This window comes from Mesoplodon mirus (assembly GCF_964341445.2).
Source record: "Mesoplodon mirus genome assembly, chromosome: 13".
Lineage (NCBI taxonomy): Eukaryota > Metazoa > Chordata > Mammalia > Artiodactyla > Ziphiidae > Mesoplodon > Mesoplodon mirus.
This window is the reverse complement of record NC_138989.1, coordinates 26,674,268-26,688,663: the sequence shown is the minus strand read 5'-3', so window position 1 is coordinate 26,688,663 and position 14,396 is coordinate 26,674,268. Positions and strand designations below refer to the sequence as shown.

Here is a 14,396-nt window from a genome sequence, read left to right as displayed (position 1 = left end):
CATCAGTGGCACTGGACGTCTTGGAGGCTGAGCATCTCCTGGAGGCCGCTGAGGCCTCTCGGGAGGTGAGCCAGGCAGCCGAAGGCAAGCACTGAGAGGGCTCAGGTTCTGCCCTGGGGGCTCCTGGGGAACTGGAGGTTGGCACCTGCCCCCCAGGCTTGGCCTCTGTCCCTGTCGCCCCAACATGCCTGCCCGAGTCCGCTGCATGCAAGCTCAGGATCCTTTCCCTGTGAGCCAGGACATGTCGCCAGTCCTGTAGGAATGAGGGAGGAGGAGTGAGGGCAGAAGGGAGCAGGTACCCCTCTGGGCACCGAGAGCAGCTAGCCCTTGAAGACAGCAGGGAGCTGTGCGAGGCCCTGGTGCCCAGCAGGGATGTGCACTTGGGCAGAGGGGGGAGACCACCAGGCATAGGCTCTGGGCTGAGGTGGGAAAGGCTCGGAAGAAGGAGAGAACACACGTACTTGCTGTGCAGCACAAACAGCCTTTGCGAAGGCAAGAGGGAGAGACAGAGAAGGCCGGGGAGAGAGCGTGTCATTCCTGTCCCCCCTTGGTTCTCCGTTTCCAGTCTGAGCCCCACCCCACCCCGTCCTGTGGCCCTCCAGGCTTTCCTCAGCCCTTGGTGGTGGTGGGGAGGGTTCTGTAGGCCACTGAGTCCACAGGGTGACTCCCAGTGGCACCATGCCAGGATGAGGGTAATGGCTGGTGTCCGGTGTTCTTCAGACCCCAAACAACACCCCACGACTCTGTCAGGGTGTCCCCAGGGGCAACACTAGCTGCATTTCCCCATGGTTGTGTTCAACCGTGTGCAGTGGGGTGTCCCGGGCTCAGTGACTGCCCAAGCAGTGGGTCTTAATCCTTCCCCGCAGCACTGGTCCTGCCCTGGACATGGCCTCTTTCCCTTCTACCCACCAAGAGCACAAATAACCAGCCCTCTCCCAAACCACAACCCTTGCCCCACACCACACCATAGCCCTGGGAGCCTCAGGCTGATTGATGGGGGTGGGGGGTGGCGGGGGGCGGGGAGAACACTGGAGGACTGTGGGGGCAGCTAGAGGCAGCACCTCGGGGGTCTTCTCCCCCCTCCCCAAGGCACCCAGTGCCCACACTCACTCCACCTCCCGCTTCCGGATGGTGCGGCCGGAGGCCAGCACCTCCGCCACCTTAGACACGATGGGATCGTAGTTCATGCTGGCCACGGAGATCACCTCGTCGCCTCTGCAGGGAGAGGTGGCCGAGCCTGAGGACTGCCCAGCAGTAGCCCCTGTCCTTGGAGACCCGAGTCCAGCTGGGGCCCAGGGAGACTCTCGCTCAGGAATGTCCTGAGAGCCCAGCACGGCTTCTGCTCCTGCAGGACCCCATAGAGGCTCCTGCCCAGTGGGGTTCAGGGCTGGAACCTGTTCTGAGATCCCCACTCTCTACTTGTGTCACTTTCCTCGGTGTAAAAGTAGGGTATCAACACCCCCCTCCAAGAGCTGTCCCCACCTCCTCCCCTTTCCTGGCCGTCCCCTGCCTAGCTGCCCCCCGTGTCACTCTGCCCACCATCCAGGGAAGCCCCCTCCTCCGGAGCAGAGCTTCTCCGGGACGAGCCCCCTTCACCACTGAGTACCCGCTGCTTCGCGCCCCCGCCCCACCCCGCTGCTCTCACTTGGTGTAAAAAGCCACGAACTTCAGCTCGTCCAGATCCCCCTGGATAATGACGTCGTCGAAGCCTTCTCCGTACCCTGCGAGCCGGGAGGAGGGGACTGGGTTTCACGGGGTCCGCGCCCGGTGCCCTTCCAACTCTGCCCTGGACCCCAGGCCGCGGCCCCGCGGTCCTTTTAGGGGGTCCTGGCCCCGCCCGCAGGGAGTTCCCTGCTTCCACCTGCGGCCGTCATGGCCCCGCCCCCTGGATGCTTCTAGCCCCGCCCTGACGTCCAAGCCCCCCCTCCGCACTCTGCCACACCTGGGCCCTGCCCGCGTCCGGGGCCCCTTGTTACCCGCGTAGCGCAGGCTCTTGCTGAACATGGCGGTCCACAGGTAGGGTACCGTGCTGATCTCCGCCTCCTGCGCCAGCATGTTCTGGGCCGCCACGCGCCCTGCGGGTCCCGGGGTCGTGAGAACCCCGCCCCGAGCCCTCACCACCCCTCCACTGCCTGCCCCAGCTCTCTGGGGACGCCTGACAGGTGGGGATATTCCCCCCCACCCCAGAGGTAAATCACTGCCCAACCCACTGTTCACCGCTGCTTGCAGATAATGGGTGCAGAGAGGGACACCAGGCCCAAAGCTGGCCACTAAGATGAAGTGCCTGGACTGGGTCTGGAAGGGCTTGGCTTCCCGGGACCATTTCAGGTGTGACACAGGCAACTAACCGGACAGGTCAGGTCTGAGGAGGGAGGCGGGCGAATGGGGCATCAGTGTCCAGGGAAGCAGGGATGACAGCCTCACTCAGAGCCCAAGACAGAATAGAGTGGGTGGCTCCCCAGTTTGGACAAGAACCCACTGGACCCCTGTATTTGGATGTCTGTGACAGTCCTTGGACCCTCCCAATTAAACCTTAATTATACTCAGCTGATGAGTAGCTTTTGGTTCCTTCAAACCTAGCACCAACTTTACACCTTGGACCCGAGCAGAAATTGGTACCAGGAGTGGGGTTTCAGCACAGATGCTCAGATAACGTGAAGGCCGAGAGAAGGGAGGAGGGTGCAGGGGGTCTGACCGTCCTCCCTCCGAGGCAGCTAACTGGCTGTACCTGCAGCTGGGGGTCCCAGACCAGGTGTGCACAGGGACTGCCCAAGGGGAGGGGGAAGGTTGTTCCTCAGAGAGCACAGCAGGTCCCCACTGAGCCCAGGTTTCCAGGCCCAGACGGCCACCTCCCAGGGGCCTGCACGAGGCAGCTGGGTTCACAGAGCCAGTCAAGTGGCCCAAAGGGGAGAGTGGGGAGCTGGCCCGGGTACTACTAAACCCCTCTCTCCCTCCCTGGGTGACTGCACAGGTTGGTGAGGAATTCTGCAGAACATGTGTCTCTGAGGACAAAAGGAAAGGAGAGGCTGGCTGGTGGAGGGACCAGCGAGGTGGGATGCTGTGGCTGGTGAAATGGGATGTCAAGAGGGCACTGGACGGAGGTCTGAGATGGGAGGTCTCTGTGAGCCGCCTTGGCTACCTGCATGGGGCTGGCTGGACAGGCCACCACAGAGCCTTGAATGGCTGACCCAGTGAGCAGGACCCAAGGCCAGCAACTGAGTGGGTGGGCCTGGGGAAGGCTGAGACCCTGGGACAGCCTCCCACCCAAAGCTGCCGCGGGGCTGGCGGTACCCTGGGCGTGAGCCATCTGCCAGTGTGGGATGTTCACTTTCCGATTGTTCCTCCAGGCCAGGGGGAAGGTCACAGCGTCGCCAGCTGCAAACACGCCCGGGACATTGGTCTGCATCATCTGTGGGGAGGGGACCGGGGCTTGTAGGTAGGACTGGCGCCCTGAGCGGGACCTCCCACCACCTACGGCCCGGCACGCTGCCTGCCCTCCCCACCCAGCCCCACCTTGTTGACAGGGATGAAGCCTCGGGAATCCAGACCTATGCCGCTCTGCCTCAGGAAGCCCGTGGCGGGCACAGCACCTGGCAGGACAGGGGCCACTGTGTCCACTCCCCGGCCCCTCCCTCCCTCCTCCTGCCTCACGGCTCTGCACCACCACGCCCTTCACTCCCACAGTCCAGCCCAGACCGATCACCCAGCAGGTGGCACACCCTGTGCCTTCATGTCCTGTCTCCTCTGCCTGGAGCCCCACAGACCTTGGGGCATCAGGCATCAGGTATCACCTCCTCCGAGAAGCTCTCCACGAAGCCCTTGGTGGGGGTTGGCATGCCGAGCCTCCCCAGCCCATGCTGCCACCTCCCAGCTTTGTCCCTCCCCGGACTGGCACCTCAGCTGGAGCAGGGACCAATTAGAGGCTTTTCTGTGTCCTGCGGCTGCACAGGGTTACTGGACAGGGGTCATTGGGAGCGTCCTCCATGCCAGGCCAGGCTAAGCTGGTACCATCACCCCGCCAACAACCCTGCCAAGGGGGTATGGTTGGGGTCCCCATTTTACAGAAGTGCAAACAGGCTGGGGGAGGAGAAGGGACTGGCCCAAGTTCACTGTCGAGAGTGTGCGGGTGACTATGCTCACTGCCACCGCCTGCCCCCCACTCACCAATGCCCACCACGCAGACATCAGCCCGCAAGACCTTGCTGCTCTTCAGCACGACCTCCTTCAGCTGTGGAGAGCAGGAGTGAGCAGCTCCCGGGCACAGGGAAAGGGACAGAAAGCGGCGGGGGTGGAGAAGGGCCCACCTTTCCCTCCTGGGCCCGCAGCTCCGACACCTCCGTCTGCATGTAGAACTTGACCCGGTTGCTCTCAAACGTCTGCCAGGTGGATGGGTGGGTAGGCAGGGGTGAGAGCCAGGCGGGGGCAGGGCGGGTGCCCGGGGCAGTGGGTTCTGATTAGGGGGCTCACCTTCATGAGGGCACGACCGACGCGCTCCCCCAGGAATCTCCTGAAGGGCGTCTCCTCCAGCTCCACCACGGACACTGAGTGGGCCTTCTCAGTCAGGTAGGCGGCCACCTCCATCCCTGGGGCCAAGCGGGGAGGGCTGGCACCCTGCACTTCCCAGGGCCATTGCTGCCCCGGGCCCAGCCCGCACCCCCAGCTGCTCACCCAGGAAGCCGGCTCCCACGATCACAGCGTTGCGGCCCCGGGCCAGCCTCACCACGCGGTTGGCGTCCTCGGGCGTCCGGATAGTGAACACATTCTCCACGTCTTTGCCTTTGCAGCTCAGGGTCTTAGGGCTGAGACACGGCAAGAGTCGGGGAGGCGCTCCCGGCACCCCGAGCCCTCCGCATACCGGCAGGGGCGTGGGGACCCCTCCCACCTGCTCCCAGGTGCCAGCAGCAGCTTGCTGTACTCCAGCTTGAAGCCATCCTTGAACACGGCCTTCTTGTTCCTCACGTCCACCGTGACCACCTGTGACCCCGCCAGGCAGAGCGAGGCCTCCGGGTCCCGCCCCACGCCCAGTGCCCACGAGGCCATCTGTGAGGCTCTGCCACCTGGATGAACCTTCCTCCCTTTCCTAGCAACCCCTCCTGACCCTTTAAGTTTCAGGCACCACCTCCCCCTCAAAGCCCTCCTAATGCTCCCAAGTCCCAGCCCTGAGCAGATGGTCCGTGGCCCCACACACTGGGGCCCATGACCCCCCAGGCCTGGAACGCCCCTAGTGCCTGGGCAGCGGGGCCAGGAGGGCAGAGCACACCCATACTTCCAGGGGCCTCACGCCCTTCACGGTGCCCATGAAGCCTTCCCCAGGCCTGTTCCCCAGAGTTGTCCGTACCTGGGCCTCAGTGAGCACCTCGATGCCATGGGCTCGGAAGAACTCCTTGGGCCTCAGGGCCAGCTGCTCTGGCTGTGCATCCAGAGACTGCAGGAGACGCCGGCTTGAGACAGGACCCTGCACCCCCAGGCTCCCACCCCTCTGCAGGCCCAGCCCCACCTGGCCAGTGACCAGGTGGCCACTGACCCATTTTATAACCGAGGACCAGGGCCTCGGGGTCTATGGGGGCTGGCAGCCTCGGTCACACAGGAGCTACAGGACAGAGCTCAACAAACCAGATCTTTCAGGGGCACTGCAGATGGGCCTGGCATGAACAGAGAGGGCAGCTGGCCAGACCCCCAAGGGGCGGCAAGCAAGGGTCCCAGTGGACCTTACTGTGCCCAGTGGGACATGGGTCTGGCCCTGCCTGGCCCTGCTCACGCTCACCCACCTTGCTAATCTTGGGTCGGTCGTAGGGAAGGTGCCGGTCCAGAGTGCACAGGACGATCCTGTCTGAGAAGCCCTCCTGCCGCAGCGTCTCTGCACACACCAGGCCAGCTGCGCCTGAGAGGAGGGGACAGTGGGTCAGGAGCCCCCTCTCCCCCACCCCACCCTGCCCCTCACAACCCACCACCAACCTGCACCCACGATGAGCACATTGGTGCTGCTGCTGTGGCCAGCGCTTGGAGAGATGCACGTGGCCATCACCTTGGTCCTTCGCTGTAGCTGCAGGGCCTGAGGGTGGCCAGCGAGTTGGGGGCAGCTGGAAGCTGGGGTCGTTGCCAGGCTCCCTGTGCCCATCCCAGCAGGCCAGGTCCTGCTGCTCCAGTGCCACCTCATCCCCACCACACAGCCCTTCACTCTGCTCCCCATCCACACCGGCTAGGCTCCCTCCCACCACAGGGCCTATGCACATGCTGTTTTCTGGGCCCAGAGGCCCTTCTCACCTCTCTCTTTTGCCTGAGCCCCAAGCCCCCTCCTCACCTGCTTGCTGGCCCGGACGTACACCTTCTCCTTCTCAATCTTCACCTGCAAGGGCCATGTTGCTCAGGGCTGGGCTTTGGGGTGCTCCAGTCCCTGCACCCCAAGGCTCCCACCCCATTGTATGCCTGGCCCCACCTGGAACTTGTGCAGACTGTCCAGGCCAGGGAAGTCCTCCAGGTCTCCGGTGCTGATGTTGAAGCAGGCACCATGCCAGGGGCAGCGCACCCGTCCACGGGACAGCACTCCTGGGAGGGGGCAGTGCTGGGCTGGGCCACCAGCAAGAGCTCCTCTCCAAGGACCCCTGTATCCAGCACCACTGGCCCTTTCCCATGGCCCAGGACACTCCACTAATAGACGGGGGCCTGGGGCCCAGTGGAGCGGGGGCTGAGCGTCCCTTGTGATGGGGGAGCCTCCAAGCCCCTGTCGGGGAGGTCCCGCCCTGCCCCCGTGGGCACCGACAGCTCACCTTTCACCAAGGGCGCACCATAGTGCGGACACTTGTGGCCCAGGGCATGGAACTCCCCGTTGTCTTTCACCAGCAACACCTTCCCCCAGCCCAGCTCCACTTCCCGCATCCTGGGAGGGGAGGGGCTGCCCTCAGAGGTCAGAGGTCGGAGAGCAGCCCCAGACCAGCAGGAGCCACAGAGGCGGTGGCCCCGATGGAGCCGGTCATGGGTCCCTTCCAGGCCTCCCAGCTATCCTCCCACCTCAGCCTCCCACCCCCTCCCAGGCCCAGCACCCACTGGCCGTTCTCCAGGTCTTTGATGTGGCAGACAGCGGCCTCCAGGCAGTCCTGGGCGCCAGGGTAGGGGTGGGGGGCGGGCAGGCGTTCCTCTGCATGGAAATGGCGGGCTGTGCCGTTGCCCTGGTAGGCCCGGGGGCTGCCCTTCCCGCTGGCAGACAGCTCCTCCTTGCCCCGGTCCTTCTCGGGCAGCACCACCTCGATCTTGAGCTCCACTGCGGGCGGGCAGGGGGGTGGCGGTGAGCCCCCAGCCCGGCCCACCCCATGGGCTCTGAGTGCCGGTTCTCCCCGGGCCTCCAGAAAGCCATCTGCACCACCAGCAAAAGGCAGAGCCAGGATGTGGGGGGTGGGGGGTGAGGGGGGCCCTGGGCGAGCTTAAATTGATTTCTGCATGTTCTCTTTTCCCCTAACAGAATTAGTGAGGGGGCACAACAAAGCTCATTCAACCCTGAAGCTGCCCTTTCTCCAGGAATCCACGTGGAGGTGAGAACTCAGTGCTGGAGCCTTGCTGACCTTGAGGGAGTGGCCCCCATGGAGGACTGCGTCATCCCTGAGGACTCAGGGGCACGTTTGGGGCCTGAGAAACAGCGCGTCCAAAGCTGGACGCAGCCCAGTTCATGGCCTGTGAATCTGGGTAACTGGGGAATCGAGGGTTCTAGAGATTTGAAATTTTTTCAAAATTAAAAAAAAAAAAGTGTATGCACCATAATTTCAACTTTAGATAGCTGCTCTCGCCAGTTTGAGAATTCTTCATTATTTACCAGGCGCTGGGTGCAGGGGCCTTGGGGGTGAGCCCCAACTGGGTGGTGCATGCAGAGGGCACAGCGCCACCTCCACCAGTGGGGCCTCCTCTGGGGGGAGTTAGTGAGATTATCATTTTCTTCTTTATACTTCTCCACATTTTCCAAATTCCCTACCATGTGCCTGGGGTATTTTTCTAATTAGAAGGGAACAATAAACAGAATTTTTAGCAGTGATAATCCGGCCTCCCGGGCTGCTGCTGCAAGGAGCGAGGAAGCTGAGCCCGGGGCACAGCGTGGGCCAGGGCCAGAGGCCTGGGCAGGAGGCCCCCTCCCAACTCCCGAGGCCCCTGAGCCTCCAGGCCCCTCCCCCGCAGACCTGACCCTCCAGAAACAAAGAACCCGGCTCACACCTCCGGGCCCTAGCCCCTGCAGTTCCCTTGGCCTGGGCTGCTGTCCTGCCCTTCCGGGCTGGGGCTGGGCTCACGCCCACCCATCCTCTCCCTCAGCCTGGTCTGGCCCCTCATTCTTCCTGTCCTAGTCCCCCACCCCCCACCGCCACCTCCCCTAAGGCTCAGGCACAAAAGATACAGAGCTGAAGGTGGCTCCCTGATTCCAGCTGGGCAGGAAGGGCCCACGAACACATCACGCTGAGGCTGTTGTCTCAGGTGGGGGGTTATGGGTGGGGTGGGTTTTTTCCTTCATTTTCCACACTTTATGTAATGGTGTTAGAATGTTTTCAGAAGAATTAGAGAGACAGCTCACAGGAGCAGCCTGGCAGGGGTCCAGAGGACAGCCAAGCCAGGCTGTTTTCATCCTCTACCTCCTTCCAGAAGGCCCCGAGGTGCTCGCTGGTGTAGTCTAACGGGGGAAGACGTCAGGTCAGGAGCCTCAGGAGCTGTGGTGGGTCCCTTAGACCCTTTCGGCAGATGCCTTCATTATAAAATGGAGAGAACAGTGCCTACCTCTTCTGGGACAGTGGATACTGAAGGAAATCATAAATGTAACTCAGAGTAGAAGCTCAATAGGTGAAGTTGGGTAGCTGTGTTTTATTGGTTAGCTCCGAGCCTCCTGGCTGCCATGACAAAGAGGGAAAGCCTTTAGGTAGCACCAGTGGCCTAATAAAAGGCAGGTGACCAGATGTCAAGAGACCTGTACTACCTCCTAGTTCTGAGCTTACAAAGGACTGGCCTGGAACACTTCCTGAGGAACATGGGGCCCCTGGAGCACAGGGCACACAGAGGGGGCTCAGGAAGACTGTTCTAACATGCTCTGAGCCACAGGAGCCAGTGAGGTGGAAAGTGAGGAATTTGCAGAAGCTTCTTCTGCTCGTTCTGGTCTCCCTGTGGCCCCTCCTGACCCTCACTGAACTCTCATGGCCAGAACGCTCTCACTCCCACACCCTGAAATTCCCCAAGCCTCACCCCAGACCTGCCACCATGGGCACCGGGGGCCCAAGCTCCTGCCCTCCTGCCACAGCCCACAGCGAGCCCAGCCCCCCAGAGAGGGGATAACACCCTGTAAGTGCCTCCTACGTGCCAGGCCCGTGCCAAGCACACTAGCCCACACAGGGGCACAACTATTAGTCCCATTTCACACATGAGTACACAGAGGCTCAGAGAAGTGAAGTCACCTGCCCAAGGCCCAATAGCCAGGAACAGGCAGGGCTGGATTTGGGCTCAAGAGCCCAAATTCTTAACACTGCCCCTGGTGTGGTAGGAGTGACCAGCCCTATACCAGGGGTCCTGGGGCCGGGGGTCCTGGGGCTTGGGGTCTGAGGCAGACCAGCCCTTTGGGGTCCTTTAAAGGAACCTACAGGTGGCATCTTCTGCCAGGGCCTCCTGTCAGCTCTGCAGTCCTACAGGAGCCTGATATGGGGCAGCCAGCATCCTCCTGCCTGCTTTTGACGGGAGAGAGTTGGGGTCAAGACAAGGGACATCATTTGCCCGAGGGCTGGGTGTCCGCAGCATGGGAGTCATGGGGCAGGTGCAGGTGGGTCCCTCTGCCTGGCAGGGCATCGCAGGTCTCCTCTTGCCCGCAAGTTCTCCCTCAGACCCAGGAAAAGGAGAAAAGGCTCATGGGCTCCAAGGTAATGGAGCTGATGAGTATCAGGTAAGGGGAGCTGGGGCAAGCTGGCCGGCGATCCCTGGGTGCACTACAGAGGCCTCTCTCAGCCTTGGTTTCTTCATCTGGGTCAGGCCTGCACACCCCTGCCTTTCAGGTGTTGTGAGGAGGGAAGAGGGAAAGTGGGGGCTGGAGGGAGAGCCGGCACACAAGGGTCTCCGTGGAGAGCAGACCTAGGCATCCCCCAGCACCCTGCCCGCCCCCAGCCCTGGGCTGGGACTGCTTGGGCCAGGCAGGGTGGGGATTTCCTCTACAAATGGGGAAGTGTGTCCAGAGAGGCCCAGGAGGCAGCCCAAGGTCACACGGGGTCAGAAGAGGTGAAAAGGGCTAGGACATGTCCACTCCACCTCATAGCAATTTTGAGAGGTCAGGCTTATTTTTTAGGGGGAGGAGGTGAGGCTCAGAGGGGTATCTTGCATGCCCTGGGTCATGCAGTGGCTGAGGATGTCCCCGGAGCCCCCTTCCCCAGCGCTGAGGGAGATGCTTCTCTCTCCGACCCAGCAGCAGGAGGAACCCTCCCTTCCCCTTTCCGAGAAAGATTCCACTGTTATTCCACCACCATCACTCTAAGCCCCAAATAAAGAGGGCTTCAGCCCCCCCACTCCTGCCCAGTGTTAACATTCGGCTGCAGCCCAGCCTGACCTACTTCGGAGGCAGGGGGAGGGGCAGGAGGAAGGTGGCAGGAAGAGGGAGGGAGGGAGGGAGCAAGCGACAGAGGGAGGGGGAAGGGAGAGGGTGAGAAGAGAGGAGGTACCTGGCTTGGGCTTGGAGAAGCAGCCACCCATGGTGAGTGGCCCGCGGATGGGTGGGGGGCAGTCACACCGGCGGCTGGCTGTGGGAGGCCTAGGGTGCCCCCTGGGGGGCTGGACCCCCCGAGGCCCTTAGAGATGCTGGAGCTGCCATCCCAGCTGGAGCTGCCTGCAGGGAGACAGGAGCATCTATGGGGACCAGGGCTTTGATGAGGGCTGTGGGTAGAGACACAGAACGACAGAGTGGGGGTGCTTCTCAAAGAGGCTGCGTTGGAGCTGGGAACCCTCATGCATAGGGGAGCCGGGTCCCAGAGGAATGGCACCTGGCACTGTGGACGGCACCTCCCTTCCAGGCCCCCAGGCTCAGCACCCTCACTCTCCTCCCCCTTTGCCTGGGCCCCTCTGCCCCAACCTCAGCCACCTTTTAGGCCCAGGAAATCCTCCCTGATTTCTGCTGTCCCCTCAAAATCCTGCAGCCTGGAGCCCTGGGACCCTCCATTCTCCAGGGAGGCCACCATGCCTGGGGTCAAACCCAGGTCACCTTGGCAGACCAGAGCCTTCCTGGTACTCTGGGTTTCTCCCTCCTCAATGGGGCAACATTTAATTCTCCCCCCGCTCCCACCCTGGTGGGCAGCCCTGGTTACCCACCTCTCCAAGGGCAGCCACTGCTTCTTGCTCCCAGCCCAACAGTGGACAGAGGCTGCCTGGCCCTGGAAGGCAGGACAAGGGGGCAGGGGTCCAGGAGGCGGCCCAGCCTCCACCCCTCCCCCAAGTGTGAGCTGTGGCCAGGAGGGGATGGGGGCGGGGCTGGGCCAGTCCACTGGTCCCCAGGGAAACCCAGCTCCATGTGAACAGAAGTGGGCGGCTAGCCTGGGCCTGGTGGGGTTGGAGGAAAGGGAGGCCAGGCACACAGCTCTGGCTCCTACCCCCTCTCCTGCTCTTCCCCAAAGCCCCTGATGTTGAGGTCATGCTCAACAGTAGATGGAGAAACTGAGGGGCCAAGGGCTTGCCAAGATCAAGCAGCAGGTAGGGGCAACCAGGTGGTGTCCCACCTCCCTCCCACCTTAGTTACTTCCAAGATGGACAGGGACTCAGGAAGCCCCCGTATCACCCTGCAAGCCATGGGGCTGGGGGAGGGGTCACCCCATCAACAAAGAGGTCCCTGCAGCCAAGGAGCCCTCAAGGCCACAGCATGAGCCTTCCTTAACATGCAGCTTACAGACTGGACTTTGGAAGGCCCAGGACAAAGGTGTAGCTGCCTTGTTTACACTGACCTCCCCACAGTCCACCCCACTGTTATCCCTGCGGCTTCCCCCAGAAGTTCTTCCTGGAGTTTAAGTGGATGAGGCCCACTCGGTTTTGCCCAGATCCCAGCAAGGGCCCTGGGTGGGTGCTTAAGAGCAAGGGGGCTGAGAACCAGATGAAAAGGTTGGGGAGGGACTGTCTACTGCCCAGCACCTTGTCTCGCCTGCCTTAGAGGGCCGTCACAGGTGAGGAGGCAGTGGCACCTGAAGGCCACCTGGGTATACCCATGCCCTTTCCCCCACTCATTGCCAAGGCAGGTCCATAAAACTGGGCCACCACCTGCCCACCTGCCCCCTACCTGGGCACAAGACCCCTCCACAGATCCTGGCTTTCCCTATGGCTCAGCCCTGCCCACCTCCTTCCTGCCTGGCCTCAGGCCTCACCTACTGGGCCACAGATCCCAGAAAAGGTGGGACCTCAACTTGCCACCAGGTGCCTGTTGAGGCTGTTCCCTCCCTTCCCAGGTGCCCAGGTGTTCGGACTTTCCAGGGCCTTGGGCATGGAAAGAGATTTGCTGGGGATGGAACCTTCTCCAGGTCTACTGTGTGCCAGGCTGGCATGTAGCCCTCCTACCTCCTGTAGGCCCAGACGCCACCACTCAAGGCAAAGGTCCTCGCCAGGGGCATGGCAAGAGGGCACCCCAAGTTTTGGCAGAGTGCTGTCCCTTGTCCACAAACTGCCCAATGCAAAAAGTTGTAACAGTCCCCGAGTGCTGACCACCTACAGGAGCCTGCGTCCTGTCCCCCGGGACCAGCCCTAGGGCCCCTTCTGGTGCAGGCTCCCCACTCCTCCGGGGCCCACGCTTCACCAGGGATCCCGTGGACCCTTCCCACACCCACCCGAGGGGCTCCTGCTCAGCTCAGCCCCCAGTGGCTTCCAGTTTCCTGGGACAGCATCTGAGATCCACAGCCGGCCCTCAAGTTCGGGGGCGGGGGGGCTGTGGCCCGCACCTCCTCCCCCACGGGGCTAGAGGCAAACCTCCTCCTTTGCATGTGCAGCCCGTCTCCCTGGGAAGTCCTTCCAGCTGCCTTCCCGCTCCCTCGGGCCGGGTCCCCCCACCGGACCAGCAGCCCAGGAAGGGGATCCGCACACAGCGGGGCCCCGAGGCGGCGAGAGAGAGAGAGAGAGCCAGAGCCAGAGCGCCTGGCCTGCCCCCTCCCCGGTGAGGCCCCCAGTCCCCGACGAGTCGGCCCGGACCCGCGGGCTCACCTGCGCTCGGCGCGGACCTCCGCTCTGGAGCCGCCGGGGCTGCGGCGGGGCGGGCGGGGCAGGCGGGGCGGGGCCGGCGCTGCGGCGACAATGCGGCCGGAGCCCGAGGTCCCAGCACCGCCCGGCGGCCGCGCAGGTGGGAGCGGCCCGGGTCGGGATGCGAGGTTGTGGGAGGCAGCGGGGCCCTCTGGCCCTGGACGCCGGGCGGAGTCTGGGTCCCCAGCATCCTCGCGACCCCCGCGGGGTGCCAGGCTGGGCCGCGCGCCGGATCTCAGTGTTTTTCCTTTTCTTTCTTTCCTAAGTCTTGGAACCAGGGGCAGGCGGGCAGCGAGCGTGGGGGCAGGTGAATCACCCACAGAAACCTCCCAAACCGCGCCTGACTGCCTGACACCTTGATTGCTTTGAGGGTTCAGCTCCGTCCTTCCGTCCACTCTCCCCACATCAAAACGTTCTACTTTATATTTTATGACATTTTCTCTTTCCCACATGTCATTATACCGGGAGAACTTCCTGGGTCCCCATAAATCATGGTCCACCCCGGTGGGTGTTGTATCCCCTCCTCCACGAAGCCCTCCCTGAGCCGCCTCCCCAGACTGGATCTGGCCCTGCTGTTCCAGCTCCCGGCCCCTCCCAGGGTTTCGCTGTGTTGACTCTCCAGACTCGGCCTTGTGGTCAGGCAGGGCTTGTCCGTCCAGCAGACTGGGACTCATGACTGTGTGAGAAATGAATGAAGGGCACGTTCCAGGGAAGTGGTGTCTCATCTGTCACTAAGCACATGGGGCCATTGGGCCCGACATCAGCCACTAACTGCTGTCTCCTTCAGTGGCTGGTGTCGTGCCCTCTTTTTTGCCATCTCCCCCCTTTCTGGGCCTCTCTCCCTTCTGGTTACGACGCCAGGCTGACCAGCCTCTGAGGCAGTCCCTCTTTATGCCCCAGGCTGCCCAGGGGGGCAAGCACATCTCCCCTCATTTTACAGATGGGGAAGCTCGGGGAGGCTGCGTGGCACCCAGGGGCAGGAGCAGGGCCTGAATGGGTCACACTTGTCCACCCCTCAGTCCACCCCTCAGGGTGGCCAACTGCCACAGGAGAGGCCCCGTCACTGGGCAGAAGGTGTTGCTTGGCCTTGTGCCCTTGGCCTCCAGTCAGCCTGCCCCTACTCCACACTCTGCTGACCTTGCAGCCCTGCCCCTCACCCCACAGCCCCCAGCCAGGAAGATACTGTGTCC

At 62.7% G+C, this 14,396-nt stretch overlaps 1 protein-coding gene across 3 annotated transcripts; it reads right to left on the bottom strand.

Moving 5' to 3' along the window:
* Positions 1-213: 213 nt before the first annotated feature.
* Positions 214-10,733, bottom strand: AIFM3 (AIF family member 3; the record flags this gene model as incomplete). Of its 3 annotated transcripts, XM_082640771.1 has the most annotated exons (20): positions 214-253; positions 462-482; positions 1,111-1,215; positions 1,646-1,721; positions 1,977-2,075; positions 3,292-3,409; positions 3,514-3,590; positions 4,165-4,228; positions 4,305-4,376; positions 4,468-4,583; positions 4,669-4,799; positions 4,883-4,974; positions 5,339-5,425; positions 5,769-5,881; positions 5,956-6,052; positions 6,302-6,346; positions 6,437-6,546; positions 6,768-6,877; positions 7,045-7,258; positions 10,662-10,733. In XM_082640771.1, 20 exons carry the CDS (start codon positions 10,690-10,692, stop codon positions 214-216), a joined length of 1,818 nt encoding a protein of 605 aa, XP_082496897.1. The 3 variants fall into 3 exon arrangements, with proteins under 3 accessions (XP_082496897.1, XP_082496898.1, XP_082496899.1); XM_082640772.1 differs by lacking the exon at positions 462-482; XM_082640773.1 differs by lacking the exon at positions 462-482 and having other exon boundaries at positions 7,045-7,276; positions 10,662-10,692.
* Between the last annotated feature and the right edge of the window lie 3,663 nt (positions 10,734-14,396).